Here is a 24,352-nt window from a genome sequence, read left to right on the forward strand (position 1 = left end):
GTTTTTTTTTTTTTCAGAAATACAATTCACCTTCTTCCATATTCTACAAGTATAACCCTGAAGAGACAATCAGAACCAAATTTTTAAATATATATTTTTTTAAGGATTCTAAATTAAGAGTCTACCAATAATCACATCTCAAAACTAAAAACCAAAATACAACTCTTCTCTTTTACTTTTTCAATTTTACTAATAAACTAATACTAAGATTAAAACCTAAAAGCTTACCAATAATCATGCTCTAATGTCACTTATGTTGAAAAACATGTCGATCTACTAAGCATATGTAGTGTACAAAACAAAATTATAAAGAAGATATAGTGCAGACACAAATCTTGTGGTCTGGTCCAAACTTTATCTGTTTCTATCTACACACGACCTAGTTCGTTTGTTTTTTCTTTTTCTTTTTTTATCCCCCTAATCGATCATTGATTCTTAGAATGGGACGCTTTATAATTGTCATATCTTTCTCCTTTATAGATCGTTCTGATTAATAACAATTACACAGTGTACAGTAGTACTAGACAACCACCTAATATAATTATCGACTCATTTTGTAAGTTTTGGTTAATAATTTTTTAATCAATATGAAATTAGGCCATATTAAGAGTAAATTGCATCTACATTAACAAGTTACCCAATAAAAAAGTTGTGATTACAGTATAAGTTATTAAAACTTGAGTTTCAGGAGTACGATGTTAGAAGCGCCTGATATTGTATAGACCATTCGAAAAAAAAAAAGTCTACATTACCGATGACATCAATTTTTTATTTTTTCTTTTAAATATTTTATTACACCCACTGAAATCATAATTCTAAAGATAAAACTGAAAAAAAAGATTAAAAATGTTTTTCGGTTGTTTCTTGTTTGTTGGTGTTATTGTTGTTTTTTTGGGGTGTTGTTGGTATCATTGTTGTTGTTAATGCGATTATAAAACTCTCGAACAAATTAGTGTTAGATATGTAAAATTATTTAATTATTTTTTCCTTACGTTTTATAATCTAAAAAAATGTTTTCTAATATTTTCGGATTAATTTAACGTCTGTCAATATGTTATTTTTCTTGTTTCCGTATGTGAATTTTTTTTTGTTAAAAGGCTTTCAATCAATATTTTAAAAATATATATATTGAAAGGAAAGAAATAGCAGTTAAAAGAAAGAAAAGAAAAAACTAACAAAAGAAGAAATCGTGCGGACTGGGACATAAGATTATGATTTCATCAAGTGTAAGTGAGTCGTCCTGACTGTAACGTTTGCATGGAATGAAGATTAAACTGTTATTTCATATGATGTGTGGTAACAATTATAATTAGGAAGATAAGTTTATTTATAATATTGGGGGGGGGGGGGGGAGGGGGAATTACAACCATTAGCGCAAAATTTAAAGTTTTAAAATAAAAGCTCGATTTTTTTTTTCTTAAAAGTCTTTTTTCTTCTCAAAGTCAACAACTCAAAACACAATGTAAACAACTAATTAAGCTTATAAAACAGAATTTCTTTTCATAACATTCAAAATCAAAATTTCATCTGGTTATATTATTTTCAATAGATAAAATAGCCAAATGCCTCAATTAAGCTTATAACATACTTCAACAAAGAAAATAATATTAAAAAATTACAGTAGCAATTTTTTCAAAAAAGAAGAAGAGAAATATTCTACTAAAAATTAATTAAAACAATTAAAAATGGTTTATAAAGAATAAAGAAATGACTATTAAAAACCCTCGAGAAGAAGTTATTAAGGTTACTTTTTTTTTAAGGTTCTTTGTCTATTTATTCTTTTCTTTTTCTTTTGGTCTCTTTGTTCTATTTTGTTTTTTCTTATCAAATCAACCGTTCCAAAATTAAATTAAAAAAGTAGGACAAGTAAACTATAACTAAAAATAAACTAAAAGGGTTGCTTAATTATTGTTCCAAAGATGATGCCGTACTACAAGTAAAAAAACTAAGGGTTGCTTAAAACGTGAGGTACGCATAATTTTTTTTAATAAAAAATTCTGTATATAATCACGAGGATAAGAAATAAATATTATATATATATGGATTGCTGAGTGCAACGCATTTCTTGACTCGCATACAAAAAATAAAAAATATACGAACGAGTATATATATATATATACATATAGCCAATCGTAGTTTCAATTGAATTTTATTAATAGAGAAAGAAGGGAATAATCATTTACTTTCGTACAAAATTATTGAGTTTGTCGAATTTTATTTATTTCTAGAGCAAAAAAACCATGTATATATTGTACATAGACCTAATTTATTATTGTTCATAAGAATAGATTAAACATGACTACATAAACAAATATATATTAATCATGTGGAGATGTAAAATGATACAAGTACCGTATATCAATTTGTTGCATAGTACACACCCAAAAATCGAAAGAAAAAACGACTAAAAGAGAGAAAATTAAAAATGTAAAATAAAACGAGTAGAGAAAAATCATACGTGAGTTGGCATAGCTAGCATGTGCAGGCCTGAGCATGTGTGATGTGTATCGTGAAAAATATTTCGTGTTAACTATTAATTAGTACGCTATTGTACATCTAAACTATATTTTTTCATTTAATCCCTCGCGGTTCACGAGATAATAGTATATTTTAAGAAATACTTCAACCAGTGCTTCCATGTGCCCATAAATACCCATGCAAATTCCCAAACTGAATCACTCACCAAATCATAAGTTACTTTACTCTGAGGTCAGCTCTCTCATCATCTCCCTTCCCTTCTCCATCATATGATCGTAGTTTACATAGCATCTTGCTAAATAATATGTTCATAATATTACAGGTTAATATTTCGTAAGACTCAAAATGCAAGCAAAAGAGATGGCTCAGAAGGTGGAAGCAGAAGTCAAGAAGATCGTTGACTTTGCCGGAGACACTCTTCATTCTCTTGGTGCTCACTTTACTCCGCTGACTCCAGCTATCAAAAAGCTGGAAGCACACGGTGGTGAGATGGGAGATGTATGGGATGATGGTACTCACCAAGATGTTAGAAAAGTATATATAGGGAAAGCCCAAAATGGTATAGCATTCGTCAAGTTCGAGTATGTCAATGGTTCTCATGCCGTTGTTGGAGATGAACATGGAAAGAAGACTCTGTTAGGAGTTGATGAGGTACTTAAATCATATGTTGTGATTGGTCAAGTGGGTCTTTTGTTCATTAGTTCCGGCATTGAACTAGAATTGTTTTCTCTTTGCAGTTTGAGATTGATGTTGATGACTACATTGTATATGTAGAAGGTTACCGTCAGATAGTTAATGATATGACCTCAGAAATGATCACATTTCTTTCATTCAAGACTTTCAAAGGCAAAACCTCTCAGCCTATCGAAAGCAGACCTGGGACTAAGTTTGTGCTTCACGGTGGTAAAATCGTTGGCTTTCATGGACGTTCTAGCGACGTCCTATATGCCCTCGGAGCCTATGTTTCATTGTCGTGCACTCCGAAATTGAGTGGGAAATGGACTAAGGTAGTAATCTCTTAGGCCAACATAAAAAATGGATTTTATTTCATCTAATCAAGACGGAAAATATAGTGAAGGATAAAACAAAGAGAAAAAAAAAAAGCTAAATCATCATGACTGTTTTACATTTATATATTTTCATTAATTTTTATTTCATCATTATGGGATAAGGTGGAACAAAAAGGAGAAGGTCCAGGGCTAAGGTGCTCGCATGGCATAGCACAGGTAGGTAACAAGATCTACGCCTTTGGTGGGGAGCTCATACCAAATCAGCCCATCGACAAACACCTTTACGTCTATGACCTCAAGACCCATACTTGGTCAATTTGTCCAGCTACGGGAGACGTTCCACACCTTTCATGCTTAGGTGTTCGTATGGTTGCAGTAGGATCAACCCTCTATGTCTTCGGAGGCCGAGACGCTTCACGAAAATATAACGGTTTCTACTCATTTGATACGAAAAAGAACGAGTGGAAACTGGTTACTCCGGTCGAAGAAGGACCCACTCCTCGTAGTTTCCACTCGATGGCAGCGGATAAGAACAACGTTTACGTTTTCGGTGGAGTGAGTGCTACGGAGCGGCTCAAGACACTAGATGCTTACAACATCGCTGATAAGAAGTGGGTGCAGTGTGCGACTCCAGGAGAAAACTTTAGCGTTAGAGGAGGAGCAGGGCTCGAAGTGGTGAAAGGGAAGGTATGGGTTGTGTACGGATTCAACGGATGTGAAGTAGATGATGTTCATTACTATGATCCTGATCACGACAAGTGGACACAAGTGGAAACATTCGGTGAGAGGCCTTCGGAAAGGAGTGTGTTCGCTAGCGCAGCTGTTGGGAAACACATTTTGTTGTTTGGAGGTGAGATTGCGATGGACCCACAAGGTCACGTTGGTCCGGGTCAATTGACCGATGGGACTTTTGCGCTGAATACAAAGACGTTAAAGTGGGAGAGGGTGGATAAGTTTTGTGATGAGGAGGAGACTCCGAGTAGCAGAGGATGGACAGCCTCCACAATTGGGACCATTAATGGTAAGAAAGGAATAATCATGCATGCAGGGAAAGCTCCAAACAATGACCGGTTTGATGATCTCTTCTTTTTCGGAATTGAATATGCTTAATTAAACGCTAACGCTGCTTGATGATGACTGTTGGTGATTGTGTGTGTGTGTGTGTTGCAATAAGAAAGGGTCAGGACTTAGACCATCCTCGTTGCAAGGATCTTATGGGGTAAGATCCCCTAAGATTTGCAAAGGAAATATCTTATATAAGGTTTTTCCTTTGCAAATTTTAGGGGATCTTACCCCATAAGATCCTTGCAATGAGGATGCCCTTATATACTATACGACCCTTCGTCAGCTTGTCCGTTTCGTTTTTTATTTTTCCTTTCTTTCTATATGTTCGTTTCATGTGTTTGCTGATAAGAACTGTTTGTTTCATGTTACATGTGTTTATCCAATAAAGTGTGTTGAAAACTTTGAAACGTGTTTACTATTCTAGTCCCATGCATAGTTCATAAAAGAAATTAATTGGTACGAAAGCTAATCAAGGCCAGTTGAGGAGATAAATCAAAAGTTGGACCGACCCATCATATTTTAGTCTTTTACAAAATAATGATTGTGTCAAGGCCTACATTATAAAATTGGGCCCTCATTCCTTCACCTTATCTACTTCTAATTTCTTAAATATTTAGTTTAAGGTTACATATTTTGGCAAAATAAAAAAAAAAACAAGTTACATAAATAAATTTAGTTTGGATGGATAATATATTACAGTTATTATATTCCCATTAGTATTATTGACCTTGTTGAACCCTTTACTAATAATTATTTAGTGCAACTTGAACCCTTTACTAATAATTATTTCTTGCATAATCATTACTGGGTTTTAAATTATTAAAAGTTTGCTGCCATCGTTTGATGACCCAACACAAACATTAAAACGATTAGACGAATTAGTTGAGAAGCTATATGGATACTTTTAAACATGCGAATTTTCGATAAAATTTATAAAGATTATATCGACTAGATCACTCTGTATCGAAGGGCATCTCTCTTTTCCTCTCTATTTGTAACAATTGGTTAAATAATACTCTCTCTGTAAAGTTATATATGAAAATTAATTGCGTTTTTTGATAAAAATATTTTAATATTCCTCGTGGAGCACGAAACTATAGATTAGTATTTTTTAGCATTGTGGTAATTCATTAATTAATGGCCTATATGCGGATCTAATATATTGATAATATTTAAATTCTATTTTGGTAAAATATCATGGCTTATTCCAAGAAGTCAATAAATTGACATTACAATTCACTTGAATAGATGACTGATCACCGTCTACTCTCTCTTTGAAGGTCAGCTCTCTCTTCCTCTCTATATCTTGTGATCATATAGTTTTGTAATTTTTGGCTAAACAATAGTTGAAATTTAACAATTTTGTTTTGCAGTAACTCGTAAGATTAATAAAAAGCAAAAAAGATGGCTCAAAAGGTGGAAGCACTAGGAGGGAAAGGAGGCAATCAGTGGGACGATGGATCCGGACATGATGCCGTGACCAAGATTCAGGTCGGAGCAGGTGGACTTGGCATTCAATACATTCAGTTCAATTATGTCAAGAACGGACAAACTGAAGAAGCTCCTCTTCGTGGTGTCAAAGGCCGTGTTATCCCCGCTGATCCGGTTCCCATACCTTTTTCCTTTCTCATTGACTTTTTTTTTTTTTCAATTTATCTATATTTAAGTTATTGACATGTTGATCTTGTTCTCTATAGTTTGTGATCAACCATCCAGAGGAGCACTTGGTTTCTGTAGAAGGTTGGTATAGCCCTGAAGGTATTATTCAAGGGCTTAAGTTCAAATCCAACAAGAAAACTTCTGATGTCATTGGATACGATGATGGTACTCAATTCACTCTCCAAGTTCAAGACAAGAAGATCATTGGGTTTCATGGGTTTGCTGGAGACAATCTTCATTCTCTTGGGGCTTACTTTTCTCCGTTGGCTTCAACCCCATTGACTTCTGCTAAGAAGCTCCCTGCACTTGGTAGTGATGAAGGAACTGCATGGGACGATGGTGCTTACCATGGTGTTAAGAAGGTGTATGTAGGTCAAGGCCAAGATGGTGTGTCAGCGGTTAAGTTTGAGTATGTCAATGGTACTCAAGTGGTTGTTGGAGATGAACGTGGAAAGACGACTCTGCTCGGATTCGAAGAGGTACTTATACATCACATATATATATATATATTAAAGTTCATGGAATAAACGACCAGATCGTTAAGCCCATTAAACAGGCCAATACATTTCAAACCCATTTACTTGACTAGTTGTATACTTTGTTAGACGGGACACGTACGAGCTTATCTTTACGTATTCTTTTATAGTAGTTACATTCTCTATCGTCATAAAGTCAGATCGGTTCCTATCAGCCAATATAACAATTTTTTTTTTTTTTGGCCCTCGTAGTTTGAAATTGATCATCCAAGTGAATACATCATGGCGGTGGAGGGCACCTGCGATAAAATCTTTGGAAGTACCTCTGCGGTTATTACCATGCTTAGGTTCAAGACTAATAAGCAAACATCTAATCCCTATGGGCTTGAAGCTGGCGTACCATTCATACTCAAAGAGGAAGGCCACAAGTTTGTTGGGTTCCATGGAAAAGCCAATGAAGTCCTTCATCAACTTGGAGGTCATGTCATCCCCATCACCAACTGATCATGTCATCTTTCTTTTGAATTCCATCTAATAAATATCAGATCTTAATCTGTCTTCCTAGTATGTGATTTAGAGTCTCTTTATGTCTCGGGCTATGACCTTTGAATAAGCTGTTCTACCTATGATGCTTTTTTTTGTTTGAAACTGCGCAAGTGATGTGAATGTGATGTATTTTTGTTTTCGGTTGGTTTGTAATCCAATTCATAAAAATAAAAAACTAAAAAGGAAGGTTTGTTCCTAGAGATGTCAATTTGAAAAGTTTTTTTTTTTCTGTCAAAAATGAAATAACACGCTGCGGACTACTTATGCATGGTAAGCCTGTCTGTCAACTTTAACATCCAATTAGAATAGTAGTGTCGAATAATAACATTACCCAGTTGGGATGGTTTTGTTATTTTTTTGCGAATTTATATTTTTAAATTGCCTCTAGCCAGTTTTTATAAGGAGAACTAAAACTTCATCATCTAGATCTTGAATAACACGCGTTGGGAACACAGCGCACGTCAACGTGTTTTGGATCGACGTACACGTCAACTTTAAAGTTTCATAGAAGTATAGTATTGAATTAGTAATGTTATCCATTTTTATAACCCCAATGGCTCAATATTAATATATACCGCTATTCCCGAGCACGAGACAACGAGATACGTAGGACCAAAACCTTGTTTGCTAAATTCATGCACGCAATGATTTACGACAGACTCCAATTTCAAACTTTCTGTGTTATGTTTTCGCTATCAACTTTTTAAAAGTGTTTTGAGATAATTATATCTTCGAATGGCAAAACATGTTAAACAGAGCAGAGCAGATCAAGTATTTTAGGCAGATCTAACAAAAAAAAAAACAGATCAAATAGATTTGGCAGTTCAAATGCAGATCAAATATTAAAACACTTTAAAATAGAGGTGTTTGATCTGCTTTGAGAAAACATGACCATAAAATAATTTTTTCTTTTTTTTGTCCACCTACAGACTTTTAGTAGGAGAATTGCCTTTATAAATGATAATTATTAATTTTTATGAATGGTGAACAAAATGCAATTAATCTGTCCCACTATATATCTACTTTATATCTGCCTTTGCATTCAAACCCTTAGATATGAACAATTTATTTTTCTAAATATTATAAATTGGTTAATAAAAGCATACATTTGTAAATAATGCATGCTACAATCCTAAAACACAGTTTACACATCGCCAATATTGAAATTTCATTGGTTAAACGAATGAAAATATGAACCACATTTTTATTTCACATAAACCAGTCAATAAAAGTTTTTCGTGTTTCAGTTTCCGCAGTTCATATAATTCTCTACGAAACCATTTTTAACTCCGATACGTTTGCAATTAGATTCACTTTTCCTTTTTATGTTACGATTTCAAACAGAACCAATCCAAAAATGGAAACTTAACAGTTGTGCTCGTTCAACAGAACATAAGGCATATCATTAGTTATGAAGAAACGTGTAGTACTTGTTTCATATCATGCATACTAAAATTCAACTCTTTTGCTTCATATACACAACAATTTAATATTTTATTGAATCGTGGATCATGAGATTATACGACTGTCTTCTATACTAATTAATTACTAGCCTATATTGTCGAGAGAGTCAATAAATACCCATGCAATTCTTCGTTAATGAATCACTAAACTCTCTCTATCTATCTCTTATCAGGTCTACAACTCCCCATTCTCTCATCTGAAAAATACTTTTGTAGTTCAGATTTATAATTACACATTTTTGTTCGTAAATACTGCAGGTAATACGAAGGACTAATCAAAAGCAAGCAAAAGATGGCTCATAAGGTGGAAGCACAAGGAGGTATGGGAGGAGCTGTATGGGATGATGGTGTTTACGACGGTGTCAGAAAGGTGCATGTAGGGCAAGGCCAAGATGGTGTGTCGTTTATCAACGCTGTGTACGAGAAGGATTCACAGGAGGTTGTTGGAGGTGAACATGGAAAGAAGTCACTAATTGGAATCGAAACGGTATGTAAAAATGTTTGCATCGGTCTCTTCTTGTCTTTATTTTGCTTAAATTTTCATTGTGTGTTCTTCAAACTAAACTTAATACCCAATAAACATATTTAGGTAGGGTGCATGGAAAAAAAACTTAATACTCAATAAAAATATTTAAGGTGCATTTTTATTTTATTTTTTATTTGTAAACCATTTAGGATGCATTAAAAATAAAAAAAACTTAATACTCAATTCAAGGGATTACGCTATGACGGGATAAAGTTCGCGGGCAAATTTATTTGCTCAAATTTGGTTCGGATCAATTCTGTTTATTTAGGGATTGGTCTGGTCTGGTCCGGTCAATTTAGGACCAAACTGATCAAACTGGTCCTATCCTTTTCAAAATAAAATAAATGTCGAATGATTAACAAAAACAACAAAGAGCAAGCAAAAACCTAACCTTAAAAATAAAACCAATTAGGACTAGACTAAAATTACGCCCAATACAGTTTAGACTTAGTTAATCCATTACAACGTCCCTACTCAAAAGAGGTATCTTTCTGTTGTTGCAGTTTGAGGTCGATGCGGACGACTACATCGTAGCAGTGAAGGTGACCTACGACAAAATATTTGGCTATGACTCAGACGTAATCACATCTATTACCTTCATTACATTCAAGGGAAAAACCTCACCACCCTATGGATTGGTTACCGAAAACAAGTTTGTACTCGAGGACAAAAAAGGTGGCAAGAAGTTTGTACTCAAGGGTAAAAATGGTGGCAAACTTGTTGGGTTCCATGGACGTGCTGGCGAAATCATATATGCTCTTGGAGCGTATTTCACTACAACCACAACTCCTTTGACACCAGCCAAGAAACTACCGGCTGTTGGTGGTGACGAGGGAATTGCATGGGATGATGGTGCTTACGATGGTGTTAAGAAAGTGTATATAGGGCAAGCCCAAGATGGTATATCAGCCGTAAAGTTTGTGTACGACAAGGGTGCTAAGGATATTGTAGGAGATGAACATGGAAATGATACTCTACTTGGATTTGAAGAGGTAAGCTTGCTTGCTTAATTTCTCTTTTGGTCAATTGTGAAAAGATTTTACCAAAACAAATATGAATATAGAAAAGTTTTACTTGTTTAATTTTGTTTATCTGGTTTTCATTCATTGCAGTTCAGACTTGACTATCCAAGTGAATACATCATCGCAGTTGAAGGCACATACGATAAAATCTTTGGTAGTAAGGCCGAAGTCATAAACATGCTTAGGTTCAAGACTAATAAGCGAACTTCCACGCCCTTTGGAATGGAAGCTGGCACAGCCTTCGAGCTCAAAGAGGAAGGTTACAAGATCGTCGGATTCCATGGAAAAGTCAATGAGTTGCTTCATCAGTTTGGAGTCCATGTCCTTCCAGTCACCAAGTGATCATTCTTATATTCGACCAAATTCGTCACTTGTGACACATCTTGATTAAAGTTTCTTTTAATTCTGCTTATGTTTGTTTATGTTATAATTAGTGTTTTTACGCATGGTCTCTTTTGTGAAGCTGTTATGTATTTGATGTTATATGTGATTTGATTGGCTTTAATAAAGGTGTTTGATTCAATTATGTTACTTGCATTTTCACTGATAAAGCCATTTTGAATTATTAAAATATACTTGAAACAACAAACCTTATAAATTTTTTTACTTATTATCCTACTGAAAGTGGTAATTTGTAATATCCGTTCATATATAATTGCGGAGAAAATTACGTAGAATTTTTGGTTAGACTTTCGTGTACTATACTATCAGATCATTAATATCAACCACTCAAATTCAACTAATTTGCTCCATATTCACAACAATATAGTTTTTTTCAAGACTCGTGGATCACGAGATTATATAATAAAATATATCAACTCCTAAGGAATTAATTACTGGCCCATACTCAATGAGATCAATAAATCCTCACGCAGTTCTTCGAAATGATGCATGCATCACTACTCATTCCCTCTCTTTTCAGGTAAACTCTCACTCTCTCGTCTGATAACTACAGGTAATATAAGTAAAGATGGCCCAAAAAGTGGAAGCACAAGGAGGAAAAGGAGGCAACCAATGGGACGATGGATCCGAACACGATGCTGTGACCAAGATTCAGGCCGCAGCAGGCGCTAACGGTATGCATTATGTTAAGTTCGATTATGTTAAGAACGGAAAAACCGAAGAAGCACCTCTTCGCGGTGTTAAGGGCCGTAGTATCGCATCTGATCCGGTTGTTATACTTCTTCTTGTCCATTGGTCTTCTTCTCTTAATATAGATATATAGTTTTACTTTTGAAGTACTGATATATTTATCTTGACCTCTACAGTTTGTGATTAACCATCCAGAGGAGTACTTGGTTTCTGTAGAAGGTTGGTATCACCCTGAAGGTCTCATGATTCAAGGGCTTAAGTTCAAATCCAACAAAAAGACATCTGATGTCATTGGATACGAAGATGGTACTCCATTTACACTCCAAGTTCAAGACAAAAAGATCATCGGCTTTCATGGGTTTGCCACAGATTATGTCCAATCTCTCGGAGCTTACTTTGCTCCACTAATAACCTCTAGTACTCCTTTGACCCCTGCTGTTAAGCAAGAAGCAGGAGGAGGTACCGGAGGAGCCTCATGGGATGATGGTGTACATGATGGCGTTAGTAAGGTGCATGTAGGGCAAGGTCAAGATGGTGTGTCGTCTATCAACATTGTCTACAAGAAGGGTTCTCAGGAGGTTGAAGGAGGTGAACATGGAAAGAAAACACTTCTTGGATTCGAAACGGTATGTAGTATAATCAGTTTACGTAACAGTGCATTATAGAGTCTTCAAACTACTGAATACTGATGTTATGCTTGGCTAGCTCCCGGACTAACCCATTTTAGCCTTGTTAAATTTTGGGTGTGATCAGTTTTTAAGCTTTGAAAAAATGAGCACCAACTAAAACTAGACCAATTCACGCCTTATGCAGTTTAGATTCAGTTAACTCCTTACAACATCTTTACTCACAATAGGTATCTTTCTATATATTGTTGTAGTTTGAGGTTGATGCAAACGACTACATCATAGCAGTCCAGGTGACCCACGACAAAGTATATGGCCAAGACTCTGACATCATTACGTCTCTTACCTTCTATACATTCAAGGGGAAAACCTCTCCACCCTATGGAATGGAAACCGAGAAGAAGTTTTTACTCAAGGACAAAAACGGTGGAAAGCTTGTAGGGTTCCATGGACGCGCTGGTGAAGCTCTACATGCTCTTGGAGCATATTTTGCTGCAACAACCACGATTCCTTCGACCACGTCTCCCAAGAAACTATTGGGAATTGGTGGTGAAAAAGGAACTGCATGGGACGATGGTGCTTACGATGGTGTTAAGAAAGTGTACGTAGGACAAGCTCAAGATGGTATATCAGTCGTTAAGTTTGTCTACGACAAAGGCGCTCAGGATATTGTAGGGGGTGAACATGGAAAGAGTACTTTACTTGGATTCGAGGAGGTACTTAAGTTTTATTTTCTATCAAAATATATTAAAAATTAGCAATGAACATATTGGTTTATATCATTTGGCTTCCTTAAATTGCAGTTTGAGATTGATTATCCAAGTGAATACATCACCGCAGTTGAAGGCACCTACGATAAAATATTTGGGAGTGATGACGTAGTCATAACAATGCTTAAGTTCAAGACTAATAAGCAAACCTCATCTCCCTTTGGACTTGAAGCCGGCACAGCCTTCGCACTCAAAGAGGAAGGCCACAAGATCGTCGGGTTCCATGGAAAAGTCAGTGACTTGCTTCATCAGTTTGGAGTCCATGTCATGCCAATCACCAACTGATCACATGACATCATTCTCTTGCGATTCCATTGAATTTGTTAATTGTGGGCTCTTGAATAAGTTGATTTACGTACCCACAGTGGTTCTGTTTGTTTGTGTTTAAATGTATTCAAGCATTGTCTTTAAATTGTGATATTGTTCATGCCATAATGTAATCAAGTATCGATTTTAATAAAGGTAGTTGGTTCGATCCATACTAATTGCACATTAATTGAAATTGGGAAAAACGGTGCATATAATTAAAGTCAATCCAAGTCTATTTAACGTATAAACGTCTTACAAATTTAAGTTTTCGTATATATATATGCATAAGTTCAATCTTGTCTTTATATACTTTTGTTTTGACATATAGATGTATTTGTCGTTTAATTTCTTCAAATTATTAGACATCATGTATTTATAAATGACAAATACAAATAATATAGATGCTTACACTGTCTTTTTGTCAATGTATGTCATTTGAACTTTGAATAATATTGGTGTGTCCTTTTGGGATAAAATTTACATTTACTTTTCTTGGTATTATTCTTTTGGTAAATTACATTTACTTTTCTCGGTCTTATTGTCGTTTAATTTCTTCAAATAACTGAATAAGTATTAGACATACATGAACTTGGTGTTACCAATCGACCTATGTTCACCGACTACAATTTCAAAAGTGAGCCAGCCTAACCACATAAAACTTGGTCCACTAGAGAAACAAAGTTCAGTTTGGTTTGTAAAATCAAACAACACAACCAGCCAGAGCAACACATAGGACCAAATACGGTTTCTCATATACTTACTATTCGGAGTCGAACCCATCATAAATAACGAGCTCACGCCTTATCTCCTGTCCAGCAACATGAGATAGATTCCATATTTCCATCCAACTTTTGGCATGTAGGCCTTACAATCCGGCCCATGTAATTTGGGGTTTTCCCATTTTTAGTTGAGTTTACAATATTATTTTTGGAATTTTTTTTTTTTTTTTTCCATTTTCTAATTGAGTTTACCATATTGTTCGGATCAGCCGCGTAAGTGGGAGACCTGATCCATATGCGCCCCCACTCCCACGAGTTTACTTAGACTCGACGTGCCCAAAGTGTAATAAACTGATAATGTATTTTTAAATATAGGCCACGAGACCCACGAGTCGCATTTTTCCAATATATATTTCATGCCTTGCTAAAAGATCAAGCTAATTGAAAAAGAGTGATTGCTTTAAATATATATATCCTTGGAAATTAATTAAGTAGATTCCCAACTAAGTATATTTTTAAACATCATGAACATGAATGATTAAAAATAGTCGTCTGAGGTTGTGTTAATCTAAAGACTAACAGTTTATTATTTTGAATACATTAGATTTAGACCACTTAAACTGTTAATCGATTTCTTTGATTATTCACATACAATTTTTTTAAAAAAGAAAACATCGACGTACATTTACAGATTATTATTTGCTCCAACCCTACCTATTTTAGAATACAAAATAGAACAATAGATGGAAGAGAAATCATGCTCTATATTAGAGCTAGCCTTACTTATATCAAAGTTCCAATCTCCATACTAGAAAGTAGATCAGTGAAAATAATAATTTATACGTTACAATATCATATTTGATCAGTACAAGGCATTACTATGCTTCCGAAGTCCAAAAAGTTAAAGACTGTGCAAAAAGGGAAACTTCAAAAGTATTGTATATATCAGTGAATACAATCTACGATAAGGGTCGATTGGAAAAAAAATAATAATAATAACATGTGACAGCGAACTCTATATTTTATATTTAGCCATGCGATGCACGATCAATTTATGAAATAATTAAGGGAATGAATGATAGATCACTGAAATCCAATTCCATCCTGTCACCATCTTCACTAGTTACTCATGTTCTCGATCTCTCAATATTAGAAATATCCTTTGATATGGTTTATATAGTATATAATTTGCTACTAATTGTTACAAAGATACTATATACACAACAATAAATAAGTTCGACGTGAAAAAGTTATTTAAAAAATGACATATATATTATCATAACGACTATGCAACTATTACAGTTTTAGATAAACGAGCTTTGTTTTAGTCAACTTATTACATATTTCATGGGCAGGAAAAAAAGTTACAAGAAAGCAATCGCTGATTTGGTTGACGGATACGAGCGATTATTACATACTAGTAGGACCAACATGATTAGTTTTAAATTTTATATTGCCCATGTGGTGCATATTTATATGTTATTATAACTTAAACTCGATATATAGATCCCATCATTAGCCTCTTCTTCACACCTGATCTTCATCTTCATCTTCATCGTGACAGTATCATTTAGTCTCTACAAACAGGTTTTTTCCTCTCTATCTCTCTCTTTCATATATGTTACCAATATATATATATATTTTTTAAAAAGAATCAATCAATTGATCTTTTTCTATTCGATTGTTTGATAATCAATTTATCTTTTGATCGCACAATGCATGTATATAGATAGTTGACCAACAAGTCGAATTTGGTATTGACCGAAGTTAAAACACAATCACAAGAGTTAGAACTATAACCGGTTTGGTATTAACTTTGCTTTTATAGTGAGTGTTTATTAATTCCGTAATACTAACCATAAAAATTAATAGTCAAGAAAAATAAAACTAATTTTTGGCTATATACGAACAGGAACGATGTCTTGGGACGATGGATCGCACGCAAAGGTGAAGAAAGTGCAGCTTACGTTTGATGACATCATACACTCAATCCAGGTCACATACGAAGGAGCTCTTCAATCCCAGCTTCGCGGCTCCGTTGGACCCAAATCTGCCGAGGTTAGTAAAAAAACAAACAAATCTAACTATTTTTTAATGTGTAATCTTCTGTTAACTTTAATTTCATATACATAATCAGTTCACTTTGGATGCGGACGAGTACGTAACAGCCCTCTCTGCTTACGGCAAAACGTTGAGTACGCAAGAAGTCATAACGGCGTTGACTTTCACAACAAACAAGAGAACTCTTGGACCTTACGGTAACAAAACCGGTTTCCAGATTTCTGCTCCGGAGGCCACCGGCAAGCAGATCTCTGGGTTCCTTGGCACCAGTGGCAATGTCCTCAACTCCATCGATGTTCACTATGCTCCCGTACCAACCCCCGGCACCACTCCTTCAGTCCCTGTGAAGAAGCTGGAAGCCAAGGGTGGTGAGACTGGAGCTGTATGGGACGATGGTCATCACGACGATGTTAAAAAGGTTTATGTAGGACAAGGCCAAGATGGTGTAGCAGCTGTCAAGTTTGAATACATGAATGGTTCTGTGGTAGTTATTGGAATTGAACATGGGAAAAGCACAATGCTTGGATTCGAAGAGGTACACTTGTTAAGAATACATATTTATTGGGTTTTGTATTCTTACAAGAAGTTTCAGTATTCATTATACATTTTCCTCTTGTGCAGTTGGAGCTTGAATCAGGTGAATACATAACATCCGTGGAAGGAACCTACGACAAAATCTTCGGGACTGATAGTGCTGTAGTGACAATGCTTATTTTCAAGACTAGCAAAAACAAAACAGCTGGACCGTTTGGGCTTGAAGGTAGCACACGTTTTGAATTCAAGCAGGAAGGTTTCAAGATTGCTGGGTTCCATGGAAGAGCTGGTGATTCTGTTAATGCTATTGGAGTTTATTTAGCTCCATTAGGCACCATCCCTTTGACTCCTGCTACACAAAAGCTACCAGGATTTGGTAGTGAGGGAGGAACTTTATGGGATGATGGTGCTTTTGACGGTGTTAGGAAAGTGTCTGTAGGACAAGCACAAGATGGTATAGGAGCTGTCCAGTTTGTGTATGACAAAGCATCTCAAGTTGTAGTAGGAAACGAACATGGAAAAACCACATTGCTTGGATTTGAAGAGGTACACTGAATTAGCTTTTTCTTCTTCTCTTTTTTTTCATCTTCAACTAATTTTAATTTTGTTTATGTTTTGTGTTCCTTAAATTGCAGTTGGAGCTTGACTATCCAAGTGAATACATTACGGCAGTTGAAGGCACCTACGATACAGTCTTTGGGAGTGATAGTCCAGTTGTAACTATGCTTAGGTTCAAGACTAATAAGCGAACCTCTTCTCCCTTTGGAATGGAAGCTGGCACATCCTTTGTACTCAAAGAGGAAGGCCACAAGATTGTTGGTTTCCATGGAAGAGCCAGTGATCTGCTTCACAAATTTGGAGTCCATGTCCTTCCCATTTCAAACTGATCATGCATGGAGATCTTAATTATCTTTTGCTGATGGTTTTACAAACTTTGAATAAGCTGATTCTACTTTACATGTTTCTGTTTGTTTACTGATTCAATATTTGAAGTCTTGTCTTTGTGTTTGTTGTTCTGTCTTTGATGGATTTTTTGTGATCCAATTTAATAAAACAAGTTTGTTTAAAGTATTAACCTAGCTAAATTCCTTGAATGATTTACTTAGCCTAATTTCATAGAAACGAAAAGGTTTTATAAATCACAATGAAGAAATAACTTTTATTTAGAGTAGAGTCAGAGCAACACAAACATACATTGCTCTTGAAACAAACCAAATACAACATTAGACAACAACACAACTCCATAAACTCACAACTTAATCTTATTCGAATTCCCGGAATATCAGGTTGGCCGCTCGGCATCAGTTGGCTATGGGCGCAACATTGACTCCAAGTTTGTAAAGATAGTCACCAGCTTGTCCATAGAAACCAACAATTTTGTGGTCTTTCTTCTCCAGCACGAATTCAGTTCCTCCCTCCATTCCATACGGGAAAGATGTTCTCTTGTTTGTCTTGAACTTAAGCGAGATGATTACCGGCGCTTCTACACCATAAATCTTGTCATAGTACCCCGACACAGCTATGATATATTCATCTGGTCCAAGCGCAAACTGCACATTTTGCAACCAAATTCAAAATTCAAGACTTAAGCTAGCTTGTAAAATAACTTTAAAGAAAGACAAGAAGATGAAGCCAAGAAAAGAAAACACCTCCTCTGCCCCAAGCAATGACTTCTTCCCGTGATCACTTCCAAGGACAGGCTTTGATGCCTTTTCATAGTCAGCCTTGAAATAGGTCACACAAGAGTCACCTTGTCCAACATATATCTTCTTGACACCATCGTGAACACCATCATCCCAAGCAACTCCACCATTTCCGCCTTGTGCTGGAACAGTATTGGAAGGAGTCAATAGTGTGGACGAAGGAACAATATAAACTCCTAAAGAGTGGATCATATCGCTTGAACTTCCATGGAATCCAACGATCTTGCCGCCTCCTAACTCAGCTTCTTCTCCAGAGGTTAGTCCAAACGGCTGAGAAGTTTTTCCCTTGAACGTCTTGAATACAAGAGCTGTGATGATCTCTGTTGGTGACCCGAGAAGTTTCTCGTAGTAAACTTTCACATATGTGATGTAGTCTTCCGGATCAATCTCAAACTGCAGAAACCCATCAACATTATTAGAAGACAAAAATATACACTTACCAATTTCAAGAATAGAAATATCTATGTACCTCCTCTGTTCCAAGTAGTGTCTTCTTCCCATGTTCAAGTGATACAATGTTACCATCTTTCTCGTAATCAAACTTGACATAAACCACACCAGAGTCACCTTGTCCAACATAAACTTTCTTTACATTGTCGTAAGCACCACCGTCGTCCCATACATCTCCCCCACGGCCACCTTGAGCTTCCAATTTGGTCGGACCAGCTGATACCGGCGTGGTTGACGGAATGATATAAGCTCCTAGAGAATGGATCAAATCGCTTGAACTTCCATGAAATCCAACGATTTTGCCACCTCCTAGCTCAGCTTCTTGTCCAGAGACTAATCCAAAAGGCTGAGAAGTTTTGCCTTTTAATGTCTTAAAGATTAGAGCCGTTACTATCTCTACCGGTGATCCAAAGAGCTTCTCGTAGTAAACTTTCACTGATGTTATGAAATCTTCTGGATCAAGCACAAACTAGCCAAAACAAAAAAAAAAAACATCAAGGAAATAACAAGAATTAACACTCTTTAATAACAATAAGAAGAAAATGTTTGCTACCTCCTCTGTTCCAAGTAGTGTCATCTTCCCATGTTCGTGTGATACGATCTTGCCGTCTTTCACGTAATCAAACTTGACGTAAACCACACCAGAATCACCTTGACCAACATACACTTTCTTGACGTTTTCGTAAGCACCACCATCGTCCCAAACTTCTCCTCCACGACCACCTTGAGCTTCCAACTTTGTCACCATTTTTCCTTCTTAACCTATAGTTTTCATACCCATTTTAGAAACTGTAATCGGAAAACCAAAGAAGAGCCATGAATAGACACTAATTCATCCACTTTCATGATGATGAAACTAAGATAAGTGGAGGAAGAGGACTATAAACATCCCACTAGCTAGTACATCTCATTAAACAATATTATCATGTTCTCGTAGATTCATTTTAATTCCTATAAAGAAATTCCTTAAAGTAAACTGAAAATTAGTAAAAATATAATGATTTTTAGTTAGACAAAAAAAAAGGAATAAAAAAGAAGAGAGAAATATAACCTTTAACAGTGAGAAATGAAGATTAATGTTTGGGATTTTGTGTATATATATAATATATATGGACACTGATTTTCAATAATGTTTTAATAGTCATTCACTATTGTTAACTACTTTTTTTTTTCCAGAAAAGTTTCATAGTTAACCAACTCGTGTTTCACGAGGGATGTATGCTTTGATTAGTTAGAAATGTTCACCAAACAACACTGAACAGTGAAGATATATATGGTCTTTGCACGATGACAAAAACATAACATATTTTTTTTTCTAAAAAACCTAAATATATATAGTTCATAACTCCGTTATAGATTTCATATCTATGATATTTACAAGTTAGCAAAAAAAAAAAAAACTCCGTTATAGAGATGGGTATAGGTCGTGGCATTTGAGTTATAGAAGCACCTCATGACACGATGACTCATGGCTCCGTTCATCACATTGTATTGAAACTCACATGACCTATATGTCTCTAATCCCCCAATTATAACCACGAAACCGTTACAACTCGTTATTCACGTGAGTTATTACATATCAAAAGGTTCGCTCCCAATAATTCACTTTAAGGATTGATTAGGGAGAGGACTTTGAAAGGACTGTATAACTAGATTAACAGGACATTATCATCATATAAAGTTAAACTATTGTGAGACTCAATTTTTATTTTTTTTTTTAACTTTTGCTTGAGTTATTACTGAATAGTCTGAATGGTATGATGATTTTGTCATATGATGGATGACATGAAATTATGAAAACAAGTAAAAAATGTGTAACGTATGCACCCACTCTCCACCATACTACTGTATTTTGCAAAAATGTGTAACGTAGTCATATAAATACAATTCTATTGAAACTATGGGTTTTCTTGGTTTATCTTTTTACTGCTTTACACACAATTAAAATTGGTAAGTAAGTTAGTTTCATTTTTCACTGCAAGTAAATATTACTTTTTTCCAGCACAATTATTACCTTTTAAAAATTTACACAATGGTGCATGAACATAAAAAAAATATTCATACTGAGAGAAAATATATCATCATCACAACATTACGGTTTTTATGGGTTTTTATTTGGGCTAGAATGATTGGGCCTATAATAGTAAGATCCAGTCAACGTAATTAGAAAGCCTTTATCGTTGGCTTCTCTCTCTATTCAGCTCTGACTCGGCCTCTCTCTCTCTGTCCGTCTCCTTCCGTCGTCAGCAACCAACGCCGGTACTCATCCGACCGATCTAGGGTTTCGCTGTCGCCATGTACCGCACGGCAGCTTCACGAGCTAAGTCCCTTAAGGTCAATTTCTTACTCCAATTTTTCCATTAATTTTTTATTTTAAGGAAAACGCTTTGAGCAGTGAACAATTTGTATGATTCAGTGTATGTTTGGACACATGCCATGCTAAATGATATCTGTTTCGAAAGTTCTTGTTTTTATAATGTTAATTGTCAATCTCTAGTTTTAGATTTTCTTACATTTTAATGAAAGTATCTATCTTGCAATCACTTGTTTTGGTCCCAATTGATCAGACAAGAGCTTAACAATGCATAGGACTTGTGTGTGTGTTTATAGGGCATTCTTACCCGCAATTTGCCGGCTTCTCGGTATGCAAGCTCTAGTGCTGTTGCAACGGGCTCTTCTTCGTCACCGGGTCTTTTCAGCTGGCTAACTGGAGGCTCCTCTGGTTCGCTTCCTCCGATGGACATTCCCTTGGCTGGTGTCTCACTTCCACCACCACTCGCCGATCATGTTGCGCCTGAAAAACTTAAGATCACTACTCTTTCCAATGGTCTCAAAATAGCCACTGAGATGTCTTCGGTGAGTTCTTCTTTTAGAATCCCTACATCAATCAACTCCTCGTTGAAACTATTGAAATTTCCAAGTGATTTTTGATATTTCATTAATGTTTGTTGAATTTGTCAGAATCCTGCGGCCTCCATTGGTTTATACGTTGATTGTGGTTCGATTTATGAGATGCCTTATTGCCGTGGAGCTACACACTTGCTTGAAAGGATGGCTTTCAAGAGTACGTTGAACAGAAGCCATTTTCGCCTTGTAAGGGAAATTGAGGCTATGGGAGGTAATACTTCAGCCTCTGCATCCCGAGAGCAGATGGGTTACACAATCGATGCTCTCAAAACCTATGTTCCTGAAATGGTTGAAGTGCTTATCGATAGTGTGAGGAACCCTGCTTTCTTGGATTGGGAAGTGAATGAAGAGGTAATAATGTCATGTTGCATCAGTCTCACAAAAACCAAAGAAAAGCTTTTTTTTTTTATTTTTTTTTATTTTTACATTCTGTTATCTGGCAGCTTCGAAAAGTGAATGTGGAGATTGGAGAACTTGCAAAGAATCCTATGGGCTTTCTCTTGGAGGCGGTTCATTCTGCTGGTTACTCTGGCGCTTTGGCAAATCCGTTGTATGCACCTGAATCTGTTGCATTGACTGGGGACGTCTTGGAGGAGTTTGTTTCTGTAAGACAAGAGATTATTGCATTCTTCCCTGGAATTAGGAATATTAGCTATTTGTTAGTTATTTCGTGTATGTGGCTTTCTTCTCACTCAGTACTGAAATTTCAGGAGAATTACACTGCTGCACGAATGGTACTAGCAGCTAGTGGAGTTGATCATGAAGAACTTCTTAAAGTGGTTGAGCCATTACTTTCTGACCTTCCTAATGTAACCCGACCAGCGGAGCCAAAGTCTCAATATGTCGGTGGAGATTTCCGTCAACATACTGGTGGAGATGTACTAACATGATTTTATATGTTGTGTACTTTTGGGCTTCTTTGAGTAAGAAAGATTTATTATTCCTCATTTCGTTCTTCTTATTGTCTCATTCTCAGGCTACACATTTTGCGCTTGCTTTTGAAGTGCCAGGATGGGATAACGAGAAGGAAGCTATTGTTGCAACTGTTCTTCAGGTGCCTCACTCAAATATATTACTCGATCTTTCTCATGCAAAAAAATAATAGTGGAAGAACTAATTTTTATTAGATGCTTATGGGAGGAGGTGGCTCATTCTCTGCGGGAGGCCCTGGAAAGGGGATGCACTCTTGGCTCTGTAAGCCTCTGGATGTCTACTAGCGGCTCCCTCTAGTTCTGAACTCTCATGTTTTTATCATAACTTCATTAGTTAGTCATGCTGATGATGAAAATGATTTCCTTATTGTCTGGATGCAGATCTTCGCATTTTGAACGAACATCCGGAGGTTCAGTCATGCACTGCATTCACTAGCGTCTTTAACAATACCGGATTATTTGGAATCTATGGTTGCACGGTGAGTTAGATCTGATTTCAAGCTGTTAATTATTATGGGCTTTAAGCACGGTATCTATGATATGTGAGTTTGCTTACAAATTTTTGGGTTGCAGAGTCCTGACTTTGCTTCAACAGGAATTGCATTAGTAGCTGATGAAATGAAAGCTGTTGCTGAAGGACGAGGTTAATTTTATCAAAGATTACCCCCTCTCTTTCTGATATTAACCTACATATAAAACATACTATTTACTTTGGGTTTTTTATTTGGCAGTTAATCAGAAACATCTTGATCGCGCCAAGGCAGCAACGAAATCTGCGATTCTGATGAATCTGGAATCTCGGGTAGGTCACTCATAGCTTCCACCTCTGTTTTTTAAGCCACGAGTGTTGCGATTTCATAATGGAATTTCTTTCATTGTTTGTTTGTGTGATTTGCAGATGATTGCAGCAGAAGACATAGGTAGACAGATACTTACATATGGAGAGAGGTACATACACATGTACTAACCTCTTAAACTGGCTATAAGAACCAAACTTTTCTCTAATTTAGCATGTGTTGGTTGTTGTTCCTAACACATTCGCAGGAAACCAGTTGATGAATTCTTGAAGACAATAGACCAACTCAACTTAAAGGACATTGCAGATTTCACTAGCAAGGTTATTGCAAAGCCTTTGACGATGGCATCTTTCGGAGAAGGTAATGAACAAAACAAAATCATCTCACTTTTACATCCTTTATAAAAACAAATAAACAAGATTGCAAACTTAATCCAATGTACTTACTATGTAATCTTGTGTTTGATTTGATGACAGTGTTGAATGTTCCAAGCTATGAGTCCGTAAGCAAAAGATTTCATTGAAGCTTAAAGAAGCAAAAAGATCTTTTGGCATCAGAAGATAGAGTTTGGGACCTGTAAAATAAAGAAAGCCTTTTCTTTTCTTTTCTTTTTGGAGATATCTCAAAAGTTTTCGTCTCCAATCTCTTTTTTTTTTTCCATATTTTTTTCTCTTCAACTCGTGAATAATAATATGTGGATTGATACGTTTACCAACTTTTATCAGCTTCAATTCCAATTTCTATTTTCTTTCTTGTTAAACAATGTTAGGTAACATAGGCCATTAAAGATAGGCACAGTGTACTACAAACATAATACATACAATTCAAATTATTATTAATTAACATTATGAATACATTAGTCTCTCTTTTCGGCTCCTGTCTTTAACCTTAATACATTAGTACTTTACTAAACTATGATTAAGGTGCGTAATTACAGAAAACCTTAAGCAAAAAGGCTATATGAGGAGGAATCTTTATAGCACATTACGAGGTAAATTATTTTACAAGCTTATCAAAAGCCGTTGATGTGTTTAGTTTATGTTATTTTTTTTAAGTTTGGTGTTCAGAAGAACGAATATGATGACGTAAACACGTATCGGGATGAACCAATCATATCCCGTGGTTGGTTTTAAATAATGATTAGATATTGGAAGAGAAAAAACATAACAAAAGACTTTTGAAAAATTCACGATAATGATAACGTCAT

At 35.8% G+C, this 24,352-nt stretch overlaps 7 protein-coding genes across 9 annotated transcripts; 6 read left to right on the top strand and 1 right to left on the bottom strand.

The window, feature by feature from the left end:
- The first annotated feature begins 2,823 nt into the window (after positions 1-2,823).
- On the top strand, positions 2,824-4,693 carry LOC17891128 (nitrile-specifier protein 1). The gene is made up of 3 exons (XM_006297422.2): positions 2,824-3,129; positions 3,216-3,485; positions 3,651-4,693. The coding sequence occupies exons 1-3, from the start codon at positions 2,824-2,826 to the stop codon at positions 4,596-4,598; spliced, it is 1,524 nt and encodes a 507-aa protein (XP_006297484.2). The 3' UTR covers positions 4,599-4,693.
- A 1,039-nt stretch (positions 4,694-5,732) lies between these two features.
- Positions 5,733-7,442, top strand: LOC17893148 (PYK10-binding protein 2). Its single transcript, XM_006298163.2, has 4 exons — positions 5,733-5,833; positions 5,927-6,158; positions 6,251-6,691; positions 6,941-7,442. The coding sequence occupies exons 2-4, from the start codon at positions 5,958-5,960 to the stop codon at positions 7,190-7,192; spliced, it is 894 nt and encodes a 297-aa protein (XP_006298225.1). The 5' UTR covers positions 5,733-5,833; positions 5,927-5,957; the 3' UTR covers positions 7,193-7,442.
- Positions 7,443-8,825: 1,383 nt separating this feature from the next.
- LOC17892768 (jacalin-related lectin 32) lies at positions 8,826-10,776 on the top strand. 2 transcript variants are annotated; one of them, XM_023785835.1, is made up of 4 exons: positions 8,826-8,870; positions 8,956-9,184; positions 9,727-10,215; positions 10,336-10,776. In XM_023785835.1, the coding sequence occupies exons 2-4, from the start codon at positions 8,990-8,992 to the stop codon at positions 10,585-10,587; spliced, it is 936 nt and encodes a 311-aa protein (XP_023641603.1). In that variant the 5' UTR covers positions 8,826-8,870; positions 8,956-8,989; the 3' UTR covers positions 10,588-10,776. The 2 variants fall into 2 exon arrangements, with proteins under 2 accessions (XP_023641603.1, XP_006296757.1); XM_006296695.2 differs by having other exon boundaries at positions 8,867-9,184.
- A 373-nt stretch (positions 10,777-11,149) lies between these two features.
- Positions 11,150-13,212, top strand: LOC17892693 (jacalin-related lectin 33). 2 transcript variants are annotated; one of them, XM_023785770.1, is made up of 4 exons: positions 11,150-11,416; positions 11,514-11,963; positions 12,218-12,679; positions 12,767-13,212. In XM_023785770.1, exons 1-4 carry the CDS (start codon positions 11,216-11,218, stop codon positions 13,016-13,018), a joined length of 1,365 nt encoding a protein of 454 aa, XP_023641538.1. In that variant the 5' UTR covers positions 11,150-11,215; the 3' UTR covers positions 13,019-13,212. The 2 variants fall into 2 exon arrangements, with proteins under 2 accessions (XP_023641538.1, XP_023641539.1); XM_023785771.1 differs by having other exon boundaries at positions 11,234-11,321.
- Positions 13,213-15,275: 2,063 nt separating this feature from the next.
- LOC17890775 (jacalin-related lectin 34) lies at positions 15,276-17,427 on the top strand. The gene is made up of 5 exons (XM_006297647.2): positions 15,276-15,348; positions 15,674-15,819; positions 15,899-16,357; positions 16,444-16,902; positions 16,992-17,427. The coding sequence occupies exons 2-5, from the start codon at positions 15,679-15,681 to the stop codon at positions 17,241-17,243; spliced, it is 1,311 nt and encodes a 436-aa protein (XP_006297709.1). The 5' UTR covers positions 15,276-15,348; positions 15,674-15,678; the 3' UTR covers positions 17,244-17,427.
- A 60-nt stretch (positions 17,428-17,487) lies between these two features.
- On the bottom strand, positions 17,488-19,389 carry LOC17892554 (jacalin-related lectin 35). Its single transcript, XM_006297613.2, has 4 exons — positions 19,063-19,389; positions 18,529-18,978; positions 18,006-18,452; positions 17,488-17,906 (listed from the first exon to the last, which is right to left on the bottom strand). The coding sequence occupies exons 1-4, from the start codon at positions 19,255-19,257 to the stop codon at positions 17,658-17,660; spliced, it is 1,341 nt and encodes a 446-aa protein (XP_006297675.1). The 5' UTR covers positions 19,258-19,389; the 3' UTR covers positions 17,488-17,657.
- A 1,310-nt stretch (positions 19,390-20,699) lies between these two features.
- Positions 20,700-23,899, top strand: LOC17892251 (probable mitochondrial-processing peptidase subunit alpha-2, chloroplastic/mitochondrial). The gene is made up of 13 exons (XM_006299394.2): positions 20,700-20,843; positions 21,120-21,365; positions 21,471-21,767; positions 21,860-22,021; positions 22,127-22,294; positions 22,393-22,470; positions 22,544-22,610; positions 22,730-22,827; positions 22,922-22,991; positions 23,080-23,150; positions 23,247-23,296; positions 23,393-23,505; positions 23,622-23,899. Exons 1-13 carry the CDS (start codon positions 20,805-20,807, stop codon positions 23,666-23,668), a joined length of 1,506 nt encoding a protein of 501 aa, XP_006299456.1. The 5' UTR covers positions 20,700-20,804; the 3' UTR covers positions 23,669-23,899.
- Positions 23,900-24,352: the final 453 nt, after the last annotated feature.

This window comes from Capsella rubella, unplaced genomic scaffold (genome assembly GCF_000375325.1).
Source record: "Capsella rubella cultivar Monte Gargano unplaced genomic scaffold, Caprub1_0 scaffold_3, whole genome shotgun sequence".
In the NCBI taxonomy this organism is placed as follows: Eukaryota; Viridiplantae; Streptophyta; class Magnoliopsida; order Brassicales; family Brassicaceae; genus Capsella; species Capsella rubella.

What these genes read in the sequence shown, in the direction of transcription:
- LOC17892693 (XM_023785770.1), top strand. Translation starts at nt 11,216, where the DNA reads ATGGCCCAAAAAGTGGAAGCACAAGGAGGAAAAGGAGGCAACCAATGG. An exon ending in GTAGTATCGCATCTGATCCG is followed by an intron (nt 11,417 to 11,513) that starts GTTGTTATACTT and finishes TGACCTCTACAG; the next exon opens with TTTGTGATTAACCATCCAGA. An exon ending in CACTTCTTGGATTCGAAACG is followed by an intron (nt 11,964 to 12,217) that starts GTATGTAGTATA and finishes ATATTGTTGTAG; the next exon opens with TTTGAGGTTGATGCAAACGA.
- LOC17892768 (XM_023785835.1), top strand. Translation starts at nt 8,990, where the DNA reads ATGGCTCATAAGGTGGAAGCACAAGGAGGTATGGGAGGAGCTGTATGG. An exon ending in CACTAATTGGAATCGAAACG is followed by an intron (nt 9,185 to 9,726) that starts GTATGTAAAAAT and finishes CTGTTGTTGCAG; the next exon opens with TTTGAGGTCGATGCGGACGA. An exon ending in CTCTACTTGGATTTGAAGAG is followed by an intron (nt 10,216 to 10,335) that starts GTAAGCTTGCTT and finishes CATTCATTGCAG; the next exon opens with TTCAGACTTGACTATCCAAG.
- LOC17892251 (XM_006299394.2), top strand. Translation starts at nt 20,805, where the DNA reads ATGTACCGCACGGCAGCTTCACGAGCTAAGTCCCTTAAG. An exon ending in GGGGATGCACTCTTGGCTCT is followed by an intron (nt 22,611 to 22,729) that starts GTAAGCCTCTGG and finishes GTCTGGATGCAG; the next exon opens with ATCTTCGCATTTTGAACGAA. An exon ending in TTGGAATCTATGGTTGCACG is followed by an intron (nt 22,828 to 22,921) that starts GTGAGTTAGATC and finishes TTTGGGTTGCAG; the next exon opens with AGTCCTGACTTTGCTTCAAC.
- LOC17890775 (XM_006297647.2), top strand. Translation starts at nt 15,679, where the DNA reads ATGTCTTGGGACGATGGATCGCACGCAAAGGTGAAGAAAGTGCAGCTT. An exon ending in TTGGACCCAAATCTGCCGAG is followed by an intron (nt 15,820 to 15,898) that starts GTTAGTAAAAAA and finishes ATACATAATCAG; the next exon opens with TTCACTTTGGATGCGGACGA. An exon ending in CAATGCTTGGATTCGAAGAG is followed by an intron (nt 16,358 to 16,443) that starts GTACACTTGTTA and finishes CCTCTTGTGCAG; the next exon opens with TTGGAGCTTGAATCAGGTGA.
- LOC17892554 (XM_006297613.2), bottom strand. Translation starts at nt 19,257, where the DNA reads ATGGTGACAAAGTTGGAAGCTCAAGGTGGTCGTGGAGGAGAAGTTTGG. An exon ending in CACTACTTGGAACAGAGGAG is followed by an intron (nt 18,979 to 19,062) that starts GTAGCAAACATT and finishes TGTTTTGGCTAG; the next exon opens with TTTGTGCTTGATCCAGAAGA. An exon ending in CACTACTTGGAACAGAGGAG is followed by an intron (nt 18,453 to 18,528) that starts GTACATAGATAT and finishes GGGTTTCTGCAG; the next exon opens with TTTGAGATTGATCCGGAAGA.
- LOC17893148 (XM_006298163.2), top strand. Translation starts at nt 5,958, where the DNA reads ATGGCTCAAAAGGTGGAAGCACTAGGAGGGAAAGGAGGCAATCAGTGG. An exon ending in GTGTTATCCCCGCTGATCCG is followed by an intron (nt 6,159 to 6,250) that starts GTTCCCATACCT and finishes TGTTCTCTATAG; the next exon opens with TTTGTGATCAACCATCCAGA. An exon ending in CTCTGCTCGGATTCGAAGAG is followed by an intron (nt 6,692 to 6,940) that starts GTACTTATACAT and finishes TGGCCCTCGTAG; the next exon opens with TTTGAAATTGATCATCCAAG.
- LOC17891128 (XM_006297422.2), top strand. Translation starts at nt 2,824, where the DNA reads ATGCAAGCAAAAGAGATGGCTCAGAAGGTGGAAGCAGAAGTCAAGAAG. An exon ending in CTCTGTTAGGAGTTGATGAG is followed by an intron (nt 3,130 to 3,215) that starts GTACTTAAATCA and finishes TTCTCTTTGCAG; the next exon opens with TTTGAGATTGATGTTGATGA. An exon ending in TGAGTGGGAAATGGACTAAG is followed by an intron (nt 3,486 to 3,650) that starts GTAGTAATCTCT and finishes TTATGGGATAAG; the next exon opens with GTGGAACAAAAAGGAGAAGG.